Below are 20,328 nucleotides of genomic sequence, written 5' to 3'. Positions count from 1 at the left end.
GTTCTTAATAACAGGGTGCTTTAGACCACTGTACTACCAAGGCTCTGTACTACCAAGGTTAACCCAGACCCAAATCATATAGGGATTTATCAGTTTCATTGAGAAATTTGGTAATCAGAGTAGCACCATCAATATCGGTTCTGTGATTCAGAAGTGGTTCTTACCTGTCAGCAAGTAGGCTACTGCATTTTATTTTATTTTTATTTATTATTTTATTTATTAATTAAATGTATTGGCTACCCATTTTAACAAAGGGTACCTCTGCACAGCTGAGTTTTGAAACAATTATAGTTTCAGGTAATCTTAAGGGTAAGTCTAAGCAAAGAGACTATTACAGTAAACCAGTCTAGGGGCAATGAAGATATTGTTAATTTTTGCTAAAGTCTCCTGCTCTCAAAAGTGCTTCAACTGGGACGCCAGCTAAGGTTGCTCTCTGGTATTCCAGAAAGAGCTTAGTGCCCATGAGAAACTGAAGCCATGGATTTGCCACCCCCTCCAGAGTGAGATGGGGACTAACAACACATGTGGCAGTTTCTGCATGAATAATAGAATAACAGAGTTGGATGTCTTCTAGTTTCAGCCTTTTAAAACATTTCTGTGAAACAAACTGGAGGGAGAAATATCTTCTTTTAAAACCGGTTCTGCCCTATACTGAGCTGGTTCTTCATAATACTGTACTACAATTTCTTCAGTTCTGCAGTTGTTTTAGTCACCTGAGCTTCTTTGCAAAAGGAGTGGATTGGGTTCATAGAATTGTTGTGGAGGGAGGAGACACAAGCCATGTGCACCAAAGCCTATTGGAAAATCCTTGGAAAGTTTTAAGAATCTAACTGCTTCATATATTTTTGCAGGCTGAGCATGACTCTTAAGGATAAATAAGTCTTTGGAATAATTGAAATAAAATGCAGTATTAATTGAATGTGGTGATGTGCATTCAAATGTTTTGTGAAAAACTGATAGAAAATTATCATATAATTGACATAAGAGTCAATAGCAGCAGGCAAAATGAGTATAGTTTTTTAATCATAGCTTTGTAAAAAAATTCATCTTTTTTTTCAAAAAATACACATTTTAGGAAAAAAATGTGGTTGGCATTTGCTGAATGGTAGAACTTATGTTTGTTATTGGCTTAAGTGCTTAAATATATTTTGATGCTTTTAATATTGCATGCCATTTATGAATTTGCTAAATAAAGGACAGCAATCATTATCACTGTCTCTACAATCAAGTTGTGATGAGAATAAACTTTGTTTCATTCCCTCTGAACCAATGTTATCAGGCCAGCAGCCATCTATATAGGGTTGAAAAAGAAGGTGCATTCTTCCTCATACCAAGCCCAAATAAGGGAGCTTGTACCTGTAGATCCTCACGCCCCAAAAGATATCAATGTATTGTGAAAACTGAATATTCCAAAGGCCCTAGATCTTACTATCGTTTTTTTTTAAAATGTAGGTGCAGACAACCATTTTTATAATCCTAAAGTGTAAATTGGATAGACAAATAAAAATGGAAGTGGAATTTTCTTCTAAGAGCTGTCAGCCACTGCGACTATCAGCAAATATCGAGAATGAGTATACAGTCTCCGTTTACACACCAGGTAAGTACTAAAGCTGGACTTTTTATCCTAAATTTGTGTATGCGTTAGAACATTTTAGTAGAGTTTCTCTTCTAATTAGTGGCACGCTAGTACTAGGCTAACAAACTATCAAAAATATTTTTCCTCTCACTGAGGATGCAAAAAGCTACAATTAGAAAATAAATTTATTTACACAAACTCACAAGTGGATAGCTGGTGGAATGCACAGAATTAAAAGAGTTTAAGATCATAAAGGAGACCTGCATCTTTCATGGGTTAATACAAGAAGTCAAGATGCGAGGAGAAAGCTGACACAGGAAGCAGAAGCTCAGCTGCACTTCCTGTTTCCTGTACTTTCTGTTCACGCTGCTAATTTTAACATCATTATATTTATAAAAGCATTAGGAAACTTCTCTTTATATGAAGTATTATGTATTGTCAGAGGACATATTTCTATACATATAGTAGCTAATTTAGTTTTTATAGGTAGTCCTCGACTTATAACCATATGTTTAATGACCGTTGAAAGTTACATCAACACTGAAAAAATGACTTATGATGGCACTAAGGTCCCCATGATCATATGATCAAAAACAAGCAAAGTCAATGGGTGAAGCTGGATTCGCTTAACAACTGAATAATTCGCTTAACAACTGTGGTAAAAGTCGTAAAGTCAGGTATGGCTCACTTAATGATAACATTGCTTAGTATTGGAAGTTACAGTCCAATTAAGGTTATAAGTCACATTAACAAGTTACTTATGTAGATAATTATGGAATTATCCACAATGTTAATGTTAGACGCTATATAGATCAATATGGACCCAAGCATTTGAAGGACATGGTGCTGGCTTTAACGAGTTGGATATCTGAGTCATTGTTAACTCTGGTCATTGGATTTCTGATTCAAAATTTTAGCCTGATACACTCATAGACTCTGTACAATAAGTTTTTTTTAAATAAAATAAGGAATGAAACAAAATTGTTGTAAACATCAACAGTGGTTTGAAAGCTTATTTTAAATCTTTCTGGTCCCTTTTAGTTACACAGTAAGTGAAATTGCTAGAATTGTCAGATTGCTTGGAATACTTAAATTGCTTACTGCTTTACAATTTTGGCTGCCCTGCCTCCCCTGCCCAGACGCCCCTACTTTCTCCCCCCATATCTGGCCTTTGGGGCATCCTACACTCTGCTGGATGTCCTCTGTATGCCTGGCTCAACATTTGCAAGTCAGCTGCTTCGCAAGCCATTTCAAGCATGTCTCATCAACAGTGGAAGGAAGATGACAGCAAAGGTCAGCTGGGGTAGCTGGGCCGGGGGAGCGCTGGGTAGCAGATTTGGTAGGGTGACAGAGTACAGGACAGCCAAAAGTCCAGAAATGCAGGCGGTGGAGATAGGTGAGTGAAAGGAGCTGAAGAGGAAGCAGTTCCTTACCTTACCGAGACTCAGGCTCCCCAAGGCAGCAAGCCAGGAATTACTTGGATTGGGTTGAATCCATGCCTAATAACCAGGTGGGATTTGGTTAATGACAGCCACCAGAACTCCTGAGATTGGTGTTGCTAAATAATGTGATCATGTGATACTGTGCTTTACAACTACATTGCTTAGTGACAGAAATTCTGGTCCCAATTACCATTATTAACTACTACATCATTACTACCTGTATATGCTCACTCCTCATATATTCTGTTCTTGTAGATCATTTATATGTGGAAACCATGTTCTTGTTCTTTTATTCTCCATGTCATTTTGATAATAGTTCTAGCATTCTTTTATGCTGTTCAGGGGTAAGTTTTAATAAATTTCAACAATGGCATCAAAGCAAAATGCTAATGACATGTTTCAACAAATGCAAACACTCCATAATGAACCTAATGGATAAAATTAGAGTTTGATTTGCTTTGTTCTGGAAACTGTGCAACATCCATAGACAGAAAATTCAATGTAAATGAATCAACCATCTGCCATATGCCAAAAGGAAGACTATGTTTATAAGGCTATTTGCGCAGCTGCTCCAGAAAGTGCTAAAGTGACATCTGTGATTTGTAAAGAAGTATGGAAGAAATAGAAAAGTGGCCTAGTTTGTGCATAAATGAAATGGTTGGTTCCAAGGGATGTCTTATGAACAACAAAATAAAAATAACCCCATATAAATTTACAAATATTTGAACTTCCGGTTGCAGGAGCATGACAGCTGAAACTTGCGGAGCTGGAGAAAACTAACTCATCCCAAAAGGCGGTATTAACATTGCTACATACGTTAAAGGAATCTATGACCAAAAGTCATAATAAAATAAGGAAAGATATAGGGGAAATGAGAAACGATACGGGAGAGATGAAGGGGAAAATCCAAAATATAGATGAAAAATTTGAGAGCTTTCAACAAATGATAATAAAAAACGAACAAAGAATCCAGAAAATGGAAGAAAAAACAGAACAAGTAGAGAAGAAAGTAGATGATATAAATTATAAACTGATACAAGCAAACAAAGAGTTAATAAATACCATGAATAATGTTAGAGACAGAGAAAGCTGACCACTATCTAAGATTTCAAAATATAGAAGAGGAGAAGGGAGAAGAACTACCAGAATTAATGAAAAAACTATTGGCGAAGGTGCTAGGAATAGATAAACAGGAGATGGATATTGAAGTGGCTGAAACATATCAGATCTACACAAACTACGCAAGAAGGTATAACCTTCCCAGAGAAGTGCATGTAAGATTCATGAAAAAACCAATACGAGATGAGATCCTTAATAAGGCTAGAAATAAACCACTAGACTACAAAGGGAAACACTTGGTGGTTTTGAAACAAATCCCTAGGAGAGTTAGGGAGCTCACTTTCGGAATATCACTTTCTGACCATAGTATTCATTATACACAATGTAAATTTTAGGTGGCTGATACCCGAAGGGATTTTAGTCACCTGGCAGGAAAAAAGACACCGATTAGATTCACTTGACAAAGCAATGGACTTCTATGAAAACTACTTTACCTCGGAAGAGGAACAGGAAGCAAGAGATGAATTAGTACACAAGGGCCAAGAAGTACCAACAATACAAGGGAGACACTTACAACAAGCGCAGAATGAAAAGGAGAAAAAAGAATGTTGAGACGAGAAGGAACAATAGCAAAAGAACCCAGCTGGACCCAGCTGTTTTGGCAAACTATCATCCAGTTTCCAACCTTCGCTTCTTGGCGAAGGTTGTTGAGAGTGTGGTTGCGTGACAGCTACCGCAGTACCTGGATGAAACCGTCTATCTAGATCCGTTCCAGTCCGGCTTCAGGCCCGGGTACAGCACGGAAACGGCATTGGTCGTGTTGGTTGATGATCTCTGGAGGGCTCGGGACAGAGGTTGCTCCTCTGTTCTGGTCCTATTAGACTTCTCAGCGGCTTTTGATACCATCGACCATGGTATGCTGCGCCAGTTGGAAGGGTTGGGAGTGGGAGGCACTGTTTTACAGTGGTTCTCCTCCTATCTCTCCGACCGGTTGCAGTCTGTGTTGGCTGGAGGGCAGAGGTCGACCTCAAGGCACTTGGTTTGTGGGGTGCCACAAGGGTCGGTCCTCTCGCCTCTCCTGTTCAACATTTATGTGAAGCCGCTGGGTGAGATCATCCGTGGTTTTGGGGTGCGGTGCCATCTGTACGCTGATGACACCCAGCTGTACGTCTCCACCCCAGACCACCCCAACGATGCCCTTGAAGTGATGTCCCGGTGCCTGGAGGCCGTGCGGGTCTGGATGGGGAGGAACAGGCTCCGACTCAATCCCTCCAAGACTGAGTGGCTGTGGCTGCTGGCGTCCCGATATAGTCAGCTGGTGCCATCGCTGACTATTGGGGGCGAGACATTGCCCCCCACGGAGAGGGTTCGCAACTTGGGTGTCCTCCTGGACGCACGTCTGTCTTTAGAAGAGCATATGACGGCTGTGGCCAGGGGGGCTTTCTATCAGGTTCGCCTGATACGCCAGTTGCGCCCCTTTCTGGATCGGGACTCCTTATGCACGGTCACTCATGCCCTCGTTACTTCCCGCCTGGACTACTGCAACGCTCTCTACATGGGGCTCCCCTTGAGGAGCACTCGGAGGCTCCAACTGGTGCAGAATGCGACCGCGCGGGTACTTATGGGGGCGACATGGCGCTCCCACGTGACACCTCTCCTGCGTGAGCTGCATTGGCTTCCAATGGTCTTCCGAGTGCGCTTCAAGGTGTTGGTTCTCATCTTCAAAGCGCTCCATGGCTTAGGACCCGGTTATTTACGAGACCACCTTCTGCCTCCGATAACCTCCCACCGGCCAACACGCTCCCACAGAGAGGGCCTCCTCAGGGTGCCGTCTGTCAGGCAATGTCGGCTGGCGACCCCCCGGGGAAGAGCCTTCTCTGTGGGGGCACCCGCCCTCTGGAATGAGCTACCCCCAGGGATACGACTGATCCCAGACCGCCGTACCTTCCGCCGGGCCCTGAAGACTTTTTTATTTCAGCAAGCTGGGCTGGGTTAAAAATCTTTTAATTGGGGAATTTTATGGGTAAGGGGTTTTAAATTGGAGAAGCCAAAGATAATTTAATTTTGTTTTAATGTATTTTAATATTTGTATTGTGTGTTTTTAATTTTGGCTGTTCACCGTCCCGAGTCCTTCGGGAGAGGGGGCGGTATAAAAATTTAATAAATAAATAAAACCCAGAGAAGTAAGAGCAACCTGGACTATAAGACCTGATATAAGCAAATTAATGCAAGAAGAAATAAAGATGCTCTTGGTTAACGTTAATGAGCTGAACTCACCTATAAAAAGGAAGAAAATATTTTCTAAACTACACAAATTAAAATTGGACATAATAGCACTTCAAGAAGTGCACATTAAGAAACACCATAAGAAATTATTGGAACACCCCAAATTGGGAAAACTATTCTATTCACTATCCCAGCAAAAAAAAAAAGAAGGGTGTTACTATACGTTAAAGACAAATGCCAAACTAATTTTTAATGATGAAGAAGGGAGAAATTTGATGTTGGAGGTAGCTTTGAATCAAAAACGGACTCTCCTGGTTGTTACATATGCACCATATACAGGACAAGAGGAATTCTATAAGAAATTTCATAAAAAAATACTAGAAGTAGAACATGAAAATATTTGTATCACGGGAGACATTAACACAATAGTTGATAAAAAACTGGATTACAAAAGTAGTAAAACAAATAAGAAAACAAGAAGGACCCTACCAAAATGATAGAAGAACTATCAATTCATGACATTTGGAGAGAAATAAATCCTGAGAAAAAACATATACATTTTATTCCAATGTGCATCAATCTTGGTCTAGAATAGACATGATTTGGATGAATTCGGAATTAAGTGGGAATGTGCAAGAGATTGAAATTGAACCAAATTTTTGGGCACACTACAATCCAATAAAAATTAGTTAGAAAGGACAAAAGAGGAAAATAAGATGGACTTTAAATCAATCAATAACAAAAGACAAAGAATGCATACAGATGATGGAAAGAGAAATGGGATTCTTCTTTAAAGAGAATAGAAAGGAATAGACTTCCTTACAGAACATATGGGATACCGCAAAAGCAGTTATTAGAGGACTAGCTATAACATATACAGCACAGAAAAATAAGAAAAAGAAACAGTACTAAAAGGCGCTGGAAGAAGAATATAAAGCACTTGAATTAGAGTCACAAAAGGAACCACACAAGATAGGCTTAAGAAACCAAATGGAGCTGATTAAACACAAATTAAATATTATAGGAAAAGATGAACTGGCAGAACAAATAAAAAGAACAAAGCAAAACTTTTTTGAAAATGCCAATAAACCAGGAAGGTGGCTAGCCTACAGATTGAAAAAGAGAAGAATTGGATAATAAAATTACAGGATGAGAAAGGTACATAATACATAACTTTTATAAGATGTTATATGATAACGACAAAATACCAGAGGAAAGAATAGTACAGTATTTGGACAATGCTAACTTACCCAAAATTCCAGAAACTAACAGAAGCAAGTAAAAAGCAAAAAAACAAGGACCGGATAGTCTACCAGTAGAAATCTATAAAGAATTACAAGAAAGCCGGTCAATTTTAGAGGTATATAATGAAGTGCTACTGGAAGCCAAAATCCCAGATACATGGAAAGTGGCCTACATCACCCTGATTCCAAAAGAAGATTCACATATAACACAAATAAAAAATTATAGACCAATTTTGTTATTAAACACAGACTACAAAATTTCCACATCAATAATTGGATGGAACAAACTATGTTACCTGGTCCACAAAATGCTGTCTACTTTTGCAAAAAGAAGGACTGTGGGACATGGTTAATAATCCACCGGACATAACTGCATTGAATGCTGCTGACGAAGAAGATGCCAAAAAGATAGCGAAGTTTCACAGGGACAACGAGCGTGCTTTATGCATCATTGGCCTGACACTGGGAGACCAGCAACTTGTCCATTTCCGGGGCGAAGAGTCTGCTGCGAGGTGTTGGTCAAAGCTAAAGAAGCTCTACGTTCGTGACTCTGTGGGTGTCCATATCTACCTGACACGGAAATTATTTCGCTTACATCTCCAGAAAGGAGGAGACATGATGGCTCACCTGGACTCTATGACAGGGCTTTTCCAGGAGCTACATGAGAAAGACCTTGTGTTTACTGAACTGCAGCAAGTTTATATTATTCTTTCATCGTTGGATGACAGTTATGACTCTTTTGTTTCATCATTAGAAGTATTGTCTAGAGATGAACTAACATTGGCCAGTATAACTGGTAGGTTACTGGATGAGGCCAAACGTAGGCAAGAACGAGACCAGTTAAGGATGCAACAGCAACCAAAAGTGGAAGCTGTATATGAGAATGTCAATATTGTTAAACGCTGTTATGCATGTGGGGCTAAGGGGCACATTGCAAAATATTGTAATAATAAGAAAGTGTCTGCTAGAAACTCTGCTAAACCCAGGAAAGGGTGTAATTTAGCAACCAGTTCATCTAATAATATAAAAGATGATTGGTGGGTGATTGATAGCGGTGCCTCTCAATCAATAACAAAAAACAGAAAACTGTTTCTAAACATGAAGAAAAGTACTAAAAAGGTCAAATTAGCTAATGGCTGGAATGTGACTGTAGCTGGGGAGGGACTTGTTCAATGTTCTATTAGTAACCACCCTTTACCCATGCTTTATATCCCTAGTTTGAAATATAACCTTTTATCTGTAAAGTCATTACTACATTCTGGGTTTACAGTAACTTTTAAAAACAACAAATGTTTGCTGGAATGTGAAGGCACTGTAGTTACTGCAGAATTAGAAAACGACTTATTTGTTATTAGGGATACGACATTACTGTTAGTTCAGTCAAAAGCTAAATTTGGAAATGTAAAGCCGCATGATGAATGCTTACATTTACTACATAGAAGGCTTGGTCATCTGAATTTCAGGTTGTTGAATTTGACTGTTAAGCAGTCTAAAGGTATAAAGTTAAGGGCTTGCAGCAAATACCTGAATTGTAATACTTGTAACCAGCATAAAAGTAAAGTTACACCTGCAAACCGCAGCAATGGGTTTAAAACAACTAAACCTTTGGAGGTAGTCTTTTTAGACTTAATAGGGCCAAAGAAACCCAGTTTAGGGGGAGCATGCTATATTTTGAGTATAGTTGATCACTTTACCAGATATGGTTTTTGCTACCTTATGAAGTCCAAAAGTGATACGTTTCAATGTATCACAAATTGGCTTCGTTTTGTAGAAAGGAAGCAGAGGTTTAAGGTGAAATGCATTGTTACTGACAATGGAACTGAGTTTACTAACCATCAGTTGGCTAAGTTTTTGAAGGATGCTGGGATACAGCATAAACGTTCTGCCCCTTTTCGGCCGGAACATAATGCATATATTGAAAGAAGAGGCCAGACCCTACAAGCTATGACTAGGACTATGCTGGCTGATGCTTGTTTACCTGATAAATTGTGGGGAGAAGCAATACTATGTGCCAATCATATTTTAAATAATGTGGTGCACTCCTCTACAGGAAAAATTCCTTTTACTTTATGGCACGGCAGGAAGCCGGATTTAAGTTATATACATACTTTTGGTGCACCAGCCTGGGTGCATATACCGGTTAGTCAGAGAAGGAAGGACCAACAGAGAGCAAAGAAAATGATTTTTGTTGGCTATGAGGCTAACCATAGGTCCTATAGGTTCTGGGAAAAAGGAACAACAAAAGTTTTGTGTAGCGCTAGTGCTAAATTCCTAGAACATGAAGGCTGGGACAGGTTGGAGGAAGCAGACTATGGTTTTACAGATATTGATGTTAGGATAGACCATATTCCTGATGATAGTTCATCTGAGATGGATGATAAACCATCTATTAAGATGGAAGAACAGGAACAGGAATCAGGGTTAGGGGAGGATGAACCCAATATACCTGATGTTAGTCCTGTTATGCCTAGACGATCTTCCAGGGACCGGCATCCACCAGATCGCTATAAAGCCACAGTGGTTTGCCAAGTAGATATCGAACCATCCAGTTATCATGATATAAAATTATATCCAGAAAAGGAGCAAAAAGCCTGGCAAGAGGCAATGGATAGAGAAATTGATTCATTGAAGAGGCTTGGTGTCTATGAAGTTGTAAGAATACCACCAAATGAGAAACCTATAGGCTGTAGGTGGGTCTATAAGGTAAAGAAAAGTGTAGATGGGGTAGTAACCCATAAAGCTCGGCTTGTTGCACAAGGGTTCTCACAGACAGATAGAGACTATGATGAGGTTTTTGCTCCAAGTTTACGAGCGAGCACTTTGAGGACGATGCTTGTTTGGGCAGCTAGAAATAAATGCTCTATTACTCATTTAGATGTCGAGACAGCTTACTTGAACGCTCCGTTGAGGCATACAATATATATGAAGAAACCTCCTGGTTATGATACACAGGATAGAACTGAGTGTTGGAGGCTACAAAAAAAGCCTATATGGTTTAAGGCAATCAGGTTACGAGTGGAACCAATGTATAGTGCAGGAATTACATAACATTGGGTTCTATGAGGGCGTAGCAGATAAATGTCTGTTTAAAAAAGAACAGGATGGATGTGTTTCATTCTTGTTACTCTTTACAGACGACATTGCCATAATTACCAGAACTGACGCTGAGGCCAGAGAGATTATCGGTCAGTTGCAAACAAAATTTAAACTTAGAAATCTAGGACATATACGGCATTATCTAGGGCTGGATATCCTAAAAACATCTAGAGGATTTAAAATTTCACAATCTAATAAGATCTGCAAATTGTTGAAAAAATATGGGATGGAATTATGTAAACCTGCCAAGACTCCTATGGCACAAGAATTCCAGCAGGATAGTTTGCAGAGTCCACAGTTCAGTAAAGAACTGTATCAATCATTAATAGGCAGTTTGTCGTATTTGAGCAACTGGACACGGCCTGATATAGCTTTTAGTGTTAATCAACTAGCACAATATAGTTCAGAGCCTACTGATAGGCATTGGCAGGCTGCTAAACGTGTTCTTAGATATCTTAAAAGAACATTGCATTTTGCTATGTATTTAGAACCAAATGCCAATATGATATTAAAGGCATATGCTGATGCCAGTTTTGCCAGAAAATCTACATCTGGAATAGCAATCATGTTGGATAACTGCCTGATTGGATGGAAATCAATTCGCCAGAAACACATCAGTTTGTCTACCATGGAAGCGGAGTTTTCTTGTCTATCACTTACATGTACTGAACTGATTTATTATAAACAGTTGATGGAAGATATTGGATTCAAAATGGATTATCCTATTACGGTTTATGAGGATAACCAGGCAGCCATTAAAATGGCAACGAATCTTGCTGTAAAGACAAGGACTAAATACACTGATATACGTTATCTGAATGTTCGGCAATGTGTTAAGGATAACATGATTACATTGGAATATTGCGCATCAGAGGACAATATTGCCGACAACTTTACTAAAGCGCAAGGTGCCATTAAACACACCAATTGTTGTGAAAGAGTTGGATTAAGAATCTGAAATGTAACTGATACCACTGTACAATGTATGATTTGGATGTGTATTTTTGTTTCTGTATCTATTGTGTATATTGTCCTGCCCAATGGGGAGAATGTTAGGTTCAGCTTGCAGCGTACTTCTAACTTGTTGGTCAGGCAATATCTGTTTCTTTAAGAAACAACTGAGCCATGTAATCAGGGTTTGCTGAACCCTGTAATTAGGCTACAGTGCATAAATAAGCAGCACAGAGAAGCGTTCCTTCTTCCTGCTTCTTCCGGATTGATACCTGATTGTATCCTGTTGCTTACTGCGTCTGTTATATGGTACTGTATACCAAAAGTTACTAAAGTCTGTTTGCTTTGGTAAGGGAAGATACTTACTGGACTGATATTACTGTTTATGACCTTGGACTGTTTTACTTACACCGAGACTGTTTGTTATCTATAAAGTATTATTCTCACACGAGCTGGACGTTTATCTCCTTCCCTGTGTGTTTCTGCTCTGCTCGTTGCACAAGCAACAAATACTTTTTACACACACCCTAACACAGACCAAAATGAGTTTTTACTCAAGAGACAAATAAGAAACAATGTGAGAATAATTCTGGACACACTAGAATATTATGAAACTCATAATGAAAAACAATTAGCGTTAATATTTTTGGATGCACAAAAAGCATTTTATAACATAAATTGGCAATTTATGTTGCAGCAACTAAAATATGTGGATTTTGGTGGGAAATTTTTGAATACGATAAAGGCAATTTATACTCAACAGAAAGCTAAAGTATTGGTAAATGGAGATGTGACAGAAAGTTATAGTATAAAAAAAGGAACAAGACAAGATGTCCATTCTCTCCATTATTATTTATTTTAACACTAGAAGTTTTAACCAGGAATATCAGATTAGATTTAGAGATAAAAGGAATGGAAATTAAAAACAAAAAGTATAAATTACAAGCATTTGCTGATGATTTAGATAGAAGAACCTTTAGAAACTGGCCCCAAACTAATAAAGAAATTTGAGGAATATGGAGAGGTGGCAGGGATGAAAATAAACAAAGATAAAACTAAAGTATTAGTCAATAATCTTACAGACAAACAAAAAAAGGAATTGTCAGAGAAAATTGGTTTACAGATAACAAAAAAGGTTAAATATCTTAGTATCCATCTAACAGCAAGGTGTGTGACGATTAAAGATGATAATTATATAAAATTGATTCACCAAATTAAATTGGACCTGGATAATTTAAAGTTATCTATGATAGGGAGAATAGCAGTCAAAAATGAACATACTACCAAAATTACTTTTTTATTTCAAACAGTATCAATAAAATTAGAAAAGAATTTTTTTGATGAACTAAATAAAATGACTTTGAAATATATTTGGCAAGGTAAAAAACTGAGAATAAAATTGAAAATGTTACAGGAATCTAAAATTAATGTTGGCTTTGGGCTCCCAGACTGAGAACTATACCACCAGGCAGCAGCTCTTACATGGTTAAAAGAATGGGTAAACTTGAAACACAGAAGGCTATTATTATTAGAAGGACATGATCTGCAATTAGGTTGGCACGCCTTTCTTTGGTAGCACGGTACATAAATACTTTCAGAGGCATGATGTGAGGAATGCGTTGTTTAGCATATGGGAAAAAATTAAATCACAACATTATAGGAAAATACCAGTCTGGCTGTCCACAATGGAGGCATTAATATATCCAAACCTCATTAATCTAGGAAAAAATGTACTCTATAAAGATATTTTAAATGAGAGGAGTGAACTTAAATCTAGGCAACAACTACAGCACCAAGGGGTAGATCTAGCTTGGTGGCCGTACTTACAGATTCAGTCAAGATATGAGAAAGATGTTAGAACATGGGGTATAAATAAAGAACCAACAACATTTTACAAAATTTTACAAAATTGACAAAATTTTAATGGTGAGGAATGAAAAACTGATTAAAAATATATATAATTATTTACTGAACTACAAAATGGAGGAAGAAATAGTTAAAGAAACAATTATTGCTTGGGCAAAAACTTTGGTTATAATATAGAATTAGAGAAATGACAAAAACTTTGGGGCAGAAATTACAAATTGACCATGGCCTCGGCATACAAAGAAAATCTCTATAAGATGTTTTACAGGTGGCACTTATCACCTGCAAGACTGGTGAAAATGTTCAGCAATCTATCTGCCAAATGCTGGAAATGCAACCAGACCCCAGGCACCTATTACACATGTGGTGGACATGTGGTAAAGCAAAAAAATATTGGGATAACTGAACAAAATATTGAGTTTAAACCAGAAACATGCCCTTTAGGCAGAGGTGAAATCCAGCAGGTTCTGACAGGTTCTGGAGAACCAGTAGCGGAAATTTTGAGCAGTTCGGAGAACCGGTAGTGGAAATTATGAGTAGTTCGGAGAACCAGCAAATACTACCTTTGGCTGGCCCCAGAGTGGGGTGGGAATGGAGATTTTGCAATATCCTTCCCCCAGGAGTGGGGAGGGAATGGGGATTTTGCAATATCCTTCCCCTGCCATGCCCACCAAGCCACGCCCACAGAACCGGTAGCAAAAAAAATTGGATTTCTCCACTGTTTTTAGGTATATTATCAGAGGATTATGATAAAGTGACCACATATTTAGTGTTACACATACTGATGTCAGCAAGGATTGCATATGCTAAATACTGGAAAAATATGAACATCCCACCGGATAAGCTTGTAATTAGAAAAATTTGGGACTGTGCTGAAATGGACAGACTAACTTTAAAAATTAAAGATAAAGAAGATTCAGAATACTATCGGCTAAATACTGGAAAAATATGAACATCCCACCAGATAAGCTTGTAATTAGAAAAATTTGGGACTGTGCTGAAATGGACAGACTAATTTTAAAAATTAAAGATAAAGAAGATTCAGAATACTATCTGACATGGAATAAATTTTATGAATGGATAGAGAAAAGAGGTAGAAATTAGAGAAAGTAAGATTATGAATGTTAATATTATAAGTATTGAACGTAAAGAAGTATATAACTATAAACATAGTAATTGATAATAATGTAAATAAGCTAATGCAAGAAGAAAGCTAATTTAAACTTTTTACTGCTATTATATTATTACTATTGCTATTAGTTTGTGAGCTAAGATTTACTAACAACTCTCGTTGGTTATGTTCTATTTGTAAATGATACTCTGACAATGCACTGTTTTTCAAAAATGTTTATGAATGAAAATTTACAAAAATAAAACAAACAAACAAAACATGCAGATTCAGGAAATTTTTTTTTACAAACATTTGATTGAAAATCAGGATGTCATCCATGGGACTATTGGTTGGTTGGAGCATTTTAAAAACAGGTATGGTTTAAAAAAATGTGAAACTGCCAGGTGAAGCTGGTTCAGCAAATAATGGAAGTTGCTGAAGTGTTTGTAAAACTTCTGAAAAACACCAGAAGCAAAGGGTACCTATTTGAGCAGGTTTTTAATGTGGATGAAACTGGATTGTTTTATAAAGAAAGAGAGATTACTCTTTTAAATAAAATATACCGAATCCCATTTTTTTCAGAGGACCAATACTTCAATAACTCTGGTTTCCATTTCTGTGGGGTTTTTCAAGAACAAACCCCACAGATAACAAGGATTGAGTGTATTTGAATAAAATGAAAAAGACAGTCTCCTTCAAGGCAACTTCATGGATTCATCTGTGTAGTTTTCTTGGAAACAGTAAGGAAGCATTTTATCGTTGCTTCCTGAAATGCTGCTTAATTTTCTCTTCTAGCCTTTGGCCCCAAATTAACTTGGTGATTTTCCATCTATTAATCAGCGAAAACTATCAAGGTACTGCTATTTTCTGAGGCTTTTTAATTTGGATGGAACTTAAACTGATCTTGAAACAGCAGTTAAAATGATAGATTTTATCACTTTAAAAATTAACATAAAATTATAAAAATAGAATTAAAAACATGGACTCTTGCTTGATTCTAATTAGCAACATTTTCTACATGAGCTCTTTTCTGACATTAGCTTTTCAATTCTGTAAAGAACAAAGACTCTCTTGATTCAAAAATGGAAGTTCTTTGCTCATTTTTTTCCTCAGCATGTGGGGTTTTCCCCCACAACATATAGCCCTGTTTTCCCACCCAAGGTGTTGTCATGTTTAATTGAATTCTGGGCATTTTGCTTAATTTAGAGTTAAAGAAGTATCCAGTTTACATGTGTATATGCTGATCCTTTTTTCCACTGCTTCTTTTAACACAATGTATGAATTTCCTTTTATGTACTGATTATTGCTGATCTTGTCTCCCCTTCAGACTTATCACCTGGAACTGTATGTTTGAAACTGTTTTCTGGAGATTTAATGATAGCTGAATCAAACATCAATTACTATACTGACATGGAAGAAATAAGTAACTTGTTGTCTACTGCAGCAAATCCAGTGGAATTCATGTGTCAGGTGAAATATTAAATTAATATCTAATGGGGCAAAGTAAATAACCTCTCTGTTTTAGGGAGGGGGAAGAGGAGAGAGCTTAATATATCATTTAGACAGTAGTAAGATAGGACCAACTGTAAACCTGAGGTATGAGTAAGTAGCAAGAGCATCTTGTGAGAAATAAATAAATGGAGGATTCAGAAAACTTGTTCCTTGCTAAAATGTATAGTGTGTTTATTAGAAAAAGGTATTTTTGAACTTTATGGTCTTGTTTAATTGTGATAATCTGAAGATCTCAAGGAGACTATTAAAGATAGGCAGTCTCACCTGGCTCTACACCACAAAGGGCTATATAGGTAACAAGCAGCATATTGAATTGTGTCTGGAAGCTCACTGTTAACCAGTGCAGTTCATACAGTAGTGGTGTCACAGGGGCATACTGAGACCTACCTGACACTACCTGCACTACTGCATTCTGTACCTGCAATGGCTTCCAACTGGTCTGGTCCAAGAGTACATTACAATAGTCCAACCATGAGGTGACCAGTAGTGCATGAGTGACAGTTCTTGCTTACATCTACAGCATTTTTCCTTTTTAGAAAGAAAAGCTGTTTAAATTGCATGAGTTTCTTTCCAACTTTAATGGGTTGGTGTGTACACAAGTGGGCATCCGTGGCTGTGGCATGATTTTGGGATCAGAACCAGACCTCTGAGCTGCTTCATTTGGGGGGAATGCAATGATCCATAACTGATATCATCCACTTTTTCAGAACATGATAGCTTCTCAAGTTTGTATGCTTGCTTTTCGGATAGAGAAGCGGTATCCAGCATGCTCTGGGCATGCATTATTCTTCTCAATATTCAATATCCCTGATTTAAGTTTCTTAAATTCAAACAAAGAATAAAGGAAGGAGACTTCAGCCATGAACATTTTTAATTTCATGTAGCTTGAGTTGTAAAATATATAAGAACCTCCTCAACATAGCTGCATTTCTGCATTACTGCATTTCTGCAGTAATATTGTTAGAAGCTTCTAATAATATTGTTAGAAGCTTCTAATAAGCTTCTAGTAATATTGTTAGAAGCTTCTAATATTGTTAGGAGCTGTATATCAAAATATACAGTCCTCGATTTACAACCATAATTGAGCCCAAAATTTCTGTTGTTTAGTGAAACATTTGTTAACCGAGTTTTACCCCATTTTACCACCTTTCTTGCCACAGTTGTTAAGTGAATCACTGCAATTGATAAGTTAGTAACCCAGTTGTTAGATGAATCTAGCTTCCCCATTAAATTTGCTTGTCAAAAGGCTGCAAAAAATGATCATATGATTTTGGGACACAGCAATGATCATAAGTATGAATCAGTTGCCAAGCTTCTGAATTTTGATCACATGATCATGGGAATGCTACAAAGATTGTAACTGTGAAAAATGGTTATGTCACTTTTTTCAGTGCCATTGTAATTTTGATTGGTCACTAAATGAACTCTTGTAAGTCAAGGACTACCTGTATTACTATACTTACTTTTTCCATATTTATTACCTGATGATTTCTAAATGTTTGGTAGTAAACATTGTATATGTATGTAGCATAAGAACATTCATTTTCGTATCAGCCATCAGTTGACTGCTACTGTCTAAATATACAACACTGCTTTCAGTATTACTACAAACTTATTTTATTTATCAAATTTAGGTACTACCCATATCAGCCACTCATCTTCACTTTCTTTGAAGTTCGCTAGCTACTGCCATAACCAGGGGGAAGGGGGCATGGGGTGGGGGGGGGGGAAGGCATGCTGGAGGTTGAAAGAATGCTATTGGAGTATGGACACTAACAGGAACCAGAGGTGCCAAACTGAGCCATCTGCCAACCTTCATAGATGCCAGTCCTGGAAAAGGAATTTACACTGGTGCCTGAGGCACCGATTTCCCAAAACATTGGAATGAGACCTAATTGGACTGTTCTCCCAGGGGGAGGGTTTTGGACATTGGGGATTGCTTTCAAAATACAATTTTCACATGGTTTTTCCTCAGAGCTTGCCTCATCAATGCTGCACTCAGTATTTCTAGTAAAAGTACTGTTTCTCTAAAACTTATGGACTCAAGGGTTGTTCTTTCCTAGGGAGTAGCCAGAGCCAGTCTAACTACCTAAGTGACTCTGGGCTGCTATATAAAACCATATAAAACCATACAATTAAAATAGAATCAAAACAGGATGAGAAACAAGTATAAACAAAGATAAAATTGGAGGGAGTGCCCTCAAGGCACCAACTTCCCCCCCAAGTGGCATACCACTCTTCAATCCCCAAGCAAGTTGGCAGAGACAGGTTTTCACACTCTCTGGAAGGCAAGAGTCTGGATGCCAACTTCACTTCTGGATGGAGGATGTTTCATAGGTCACTGCAAAGAAGGCTCTTTCTAGATCCTGTCAGTTGAAATTCTTCAACTGATATGGTCTGTAGTATACCCATTTTGCCTGACAGAATGGGATGGGTCAATGTAATTGGAACACGATGCTTCCTCGGGTAATCCAGTTGCATGCCATGAAGGGCTTTAAAGGTGATAACCAGCACATTGAATTAGATCCAGGGGCAAACAAGCACTCAATGCAGTTCATGCAACAAAGGTTTTACAGGCTCAGTCCTTGGGGCATCCAAAATTGCCTGCATAGCCACATTCTGTGCCAACTCCAGCTTATGGATCCTCTTCAAGGGTAGCCCTATGTAGAGCACATTCTCCTGAGTCCCTAGGGAGATGATCAGGGCATGAATGATTGAGAGAAGGGCCTCCGAAATAGGAAGGGGTGCAACTGGTGCACAACTCAAAGGCCTTCCTAGCCATGACTGCTGTCTGCTCCTTGAGCAGGAGTTGTGAGTCCAGGACATCCCCTGGATTATGTATGGATCTATCTGGGGCAGGGCAACCCCATCCAAGACCAAAAATGATAAACCCCCCCAAATACACAGGACCGACCCACTCAGAGTCACACAACTTACCAGGGTTCAATTGAAGCCTGTTCTCCATCCAGCCTTCCACAGCCTCCAAGCATCATGAAGAACACCGACAGCATCATTTAATTTACCCAGGTGAATTAAGATGAGTACAGCAGGATGATAGATGATCATCATTTTGTTTTAAGATTATTAAATGCTAATAATTTCTTAAGTTTTTAAAGTCACAGTCAAATTCTTAATACATTGAATCAGTACTGGGTATACATAATTTGTGGTTGTTCTCTTCTTACATCCAGGCATTTAAGATTGTACCCTATAACACAGAAGCTCTGGACAAAATCCTCACAGAATCATTGAAAAAAAACCTTCCTGCCAGTGGTTTGCACCTCTTAGGAATCAACCAATTGGAAGAAGAAAATATTACTAGTGAGTACGATGGTGATTTGGGTAAAAAAGCCTATATGAATGATTCTATACTAAATTCAAGTGCTACTACATTATGCAAAAGCATATGTTATATGAAAGAGTTGGGCATGTGTGACTGTCTTGCCCAATCCTAGCAACTAGAGCAGTGATGGCTAACCTTTTTGCCATCGTGTGCCAAAAGCGTGGGGAGCGTGGGGGGGTTGCGCACATGTGTGCCCACACCCATAATTGAATGCTGCGCCCTGCCTTGCCCCCCCACATGCACGTGCAACCCCCTGCCAACCCCCATTTTTGACATGCGATGGCACGGTGGGCCTGGTTGGCCTGTTTTTCACCCTCCCCAGGCTCCAGAGGCTTTCTAGAAGCCTGGGGAGGGCGAAAACAGCCTTCCACACTCCTGCGTAAGCCCTCTGGAGGCCGGAAATAGCCCGTTTCCCGGCTTCCGGTAGGCCCAGAAGGCCCGAAAATCAGATGACCGGTGCGCACATGAGCGCTGGAGCTGAGCTAGGGCAAGACTTGCGTGCCCACAGATATGGCTCTGCATGCCACCTGTGGCACACGTGCCATAGGTTCGCCATCACGGAACTAGAGGAACTAGCACAGCTGTATGCCAATTCCTAAAACAAATATTTTAAGAGACTAAACAGAGATGTGTGTCAACTCTCAAAACAACTCTAGCTGCAGCCATATTTTTCTTGCTTTGTTTCTTAGTTGCCATACTTATGTGGGGGGGGGGAGGGGGACTAATGGAATGTAGAATGTTTTCCTCCAATGTGCCAGACATAACAACGATAAGGCTCCTGAGAACCAAGGCTAAATCAGCAATGGCAGGGGGGAGTGCTGAGAAGTTCACCTGCTTGGTTGGCTAACCTGACATGTGACACGAGGGGGTGGACAGTGTCTATTCTTTAATTATACCAAAAA

The 20,328-nt window shown here is 38.7% G+C and overlaps 1 protein-coding gene across 1 annotated transcript in view; it reads left to right on the top strand.

Annotated features, from left to right (window-relative positions):
* Positions 1–20,328, top strand: part of PIK3AP1 (phosphoinositide-3-kinase adaptor protein 1) — a 162,034-nt gene that overhangs the window by 69,844 nt on the left and 71,862 nt on the right. The window contains exons 4-6 of the mRNA XM_070945012.1: positions 1,453–1,597; positions 15,899–16,041; positions 19,275–19,404. Of these exons, the coding sequence (XP_070801113.1) occupies positions 1,453–1,597; positions 15,899–16,041; positions 19,275–19,404 (418 nt within the window). The remainder of the gene's footprint in view (positions 1–1,452; positions 1,598–15,898; positions 16,042–19,274; positions 19,405–20,328) is intronic.

Source organism: Pituophis catenifer, unplaced genomic scaffold (genome assembly GCF_029215685.1).
Source record: "Pituophis catenifer annectens isolate HBS135680 unplaced genomic scaffold, rPitCat1.0.hap2 SCAF_6, whole genome shotgun sequence".
In the NCBI taxonomy this organism is placed as follows: Eukaryota; Metazoa; Chordata; class Lepidosauria; order Squamata; family Colubridae; genus Pituophis; species Pituophis catenifer.
The sequence above is the reverse complement of the archived record's forward strand: the minus strand, read 5'-3'. Positions and strand labels throughout refer to the sequence as shown.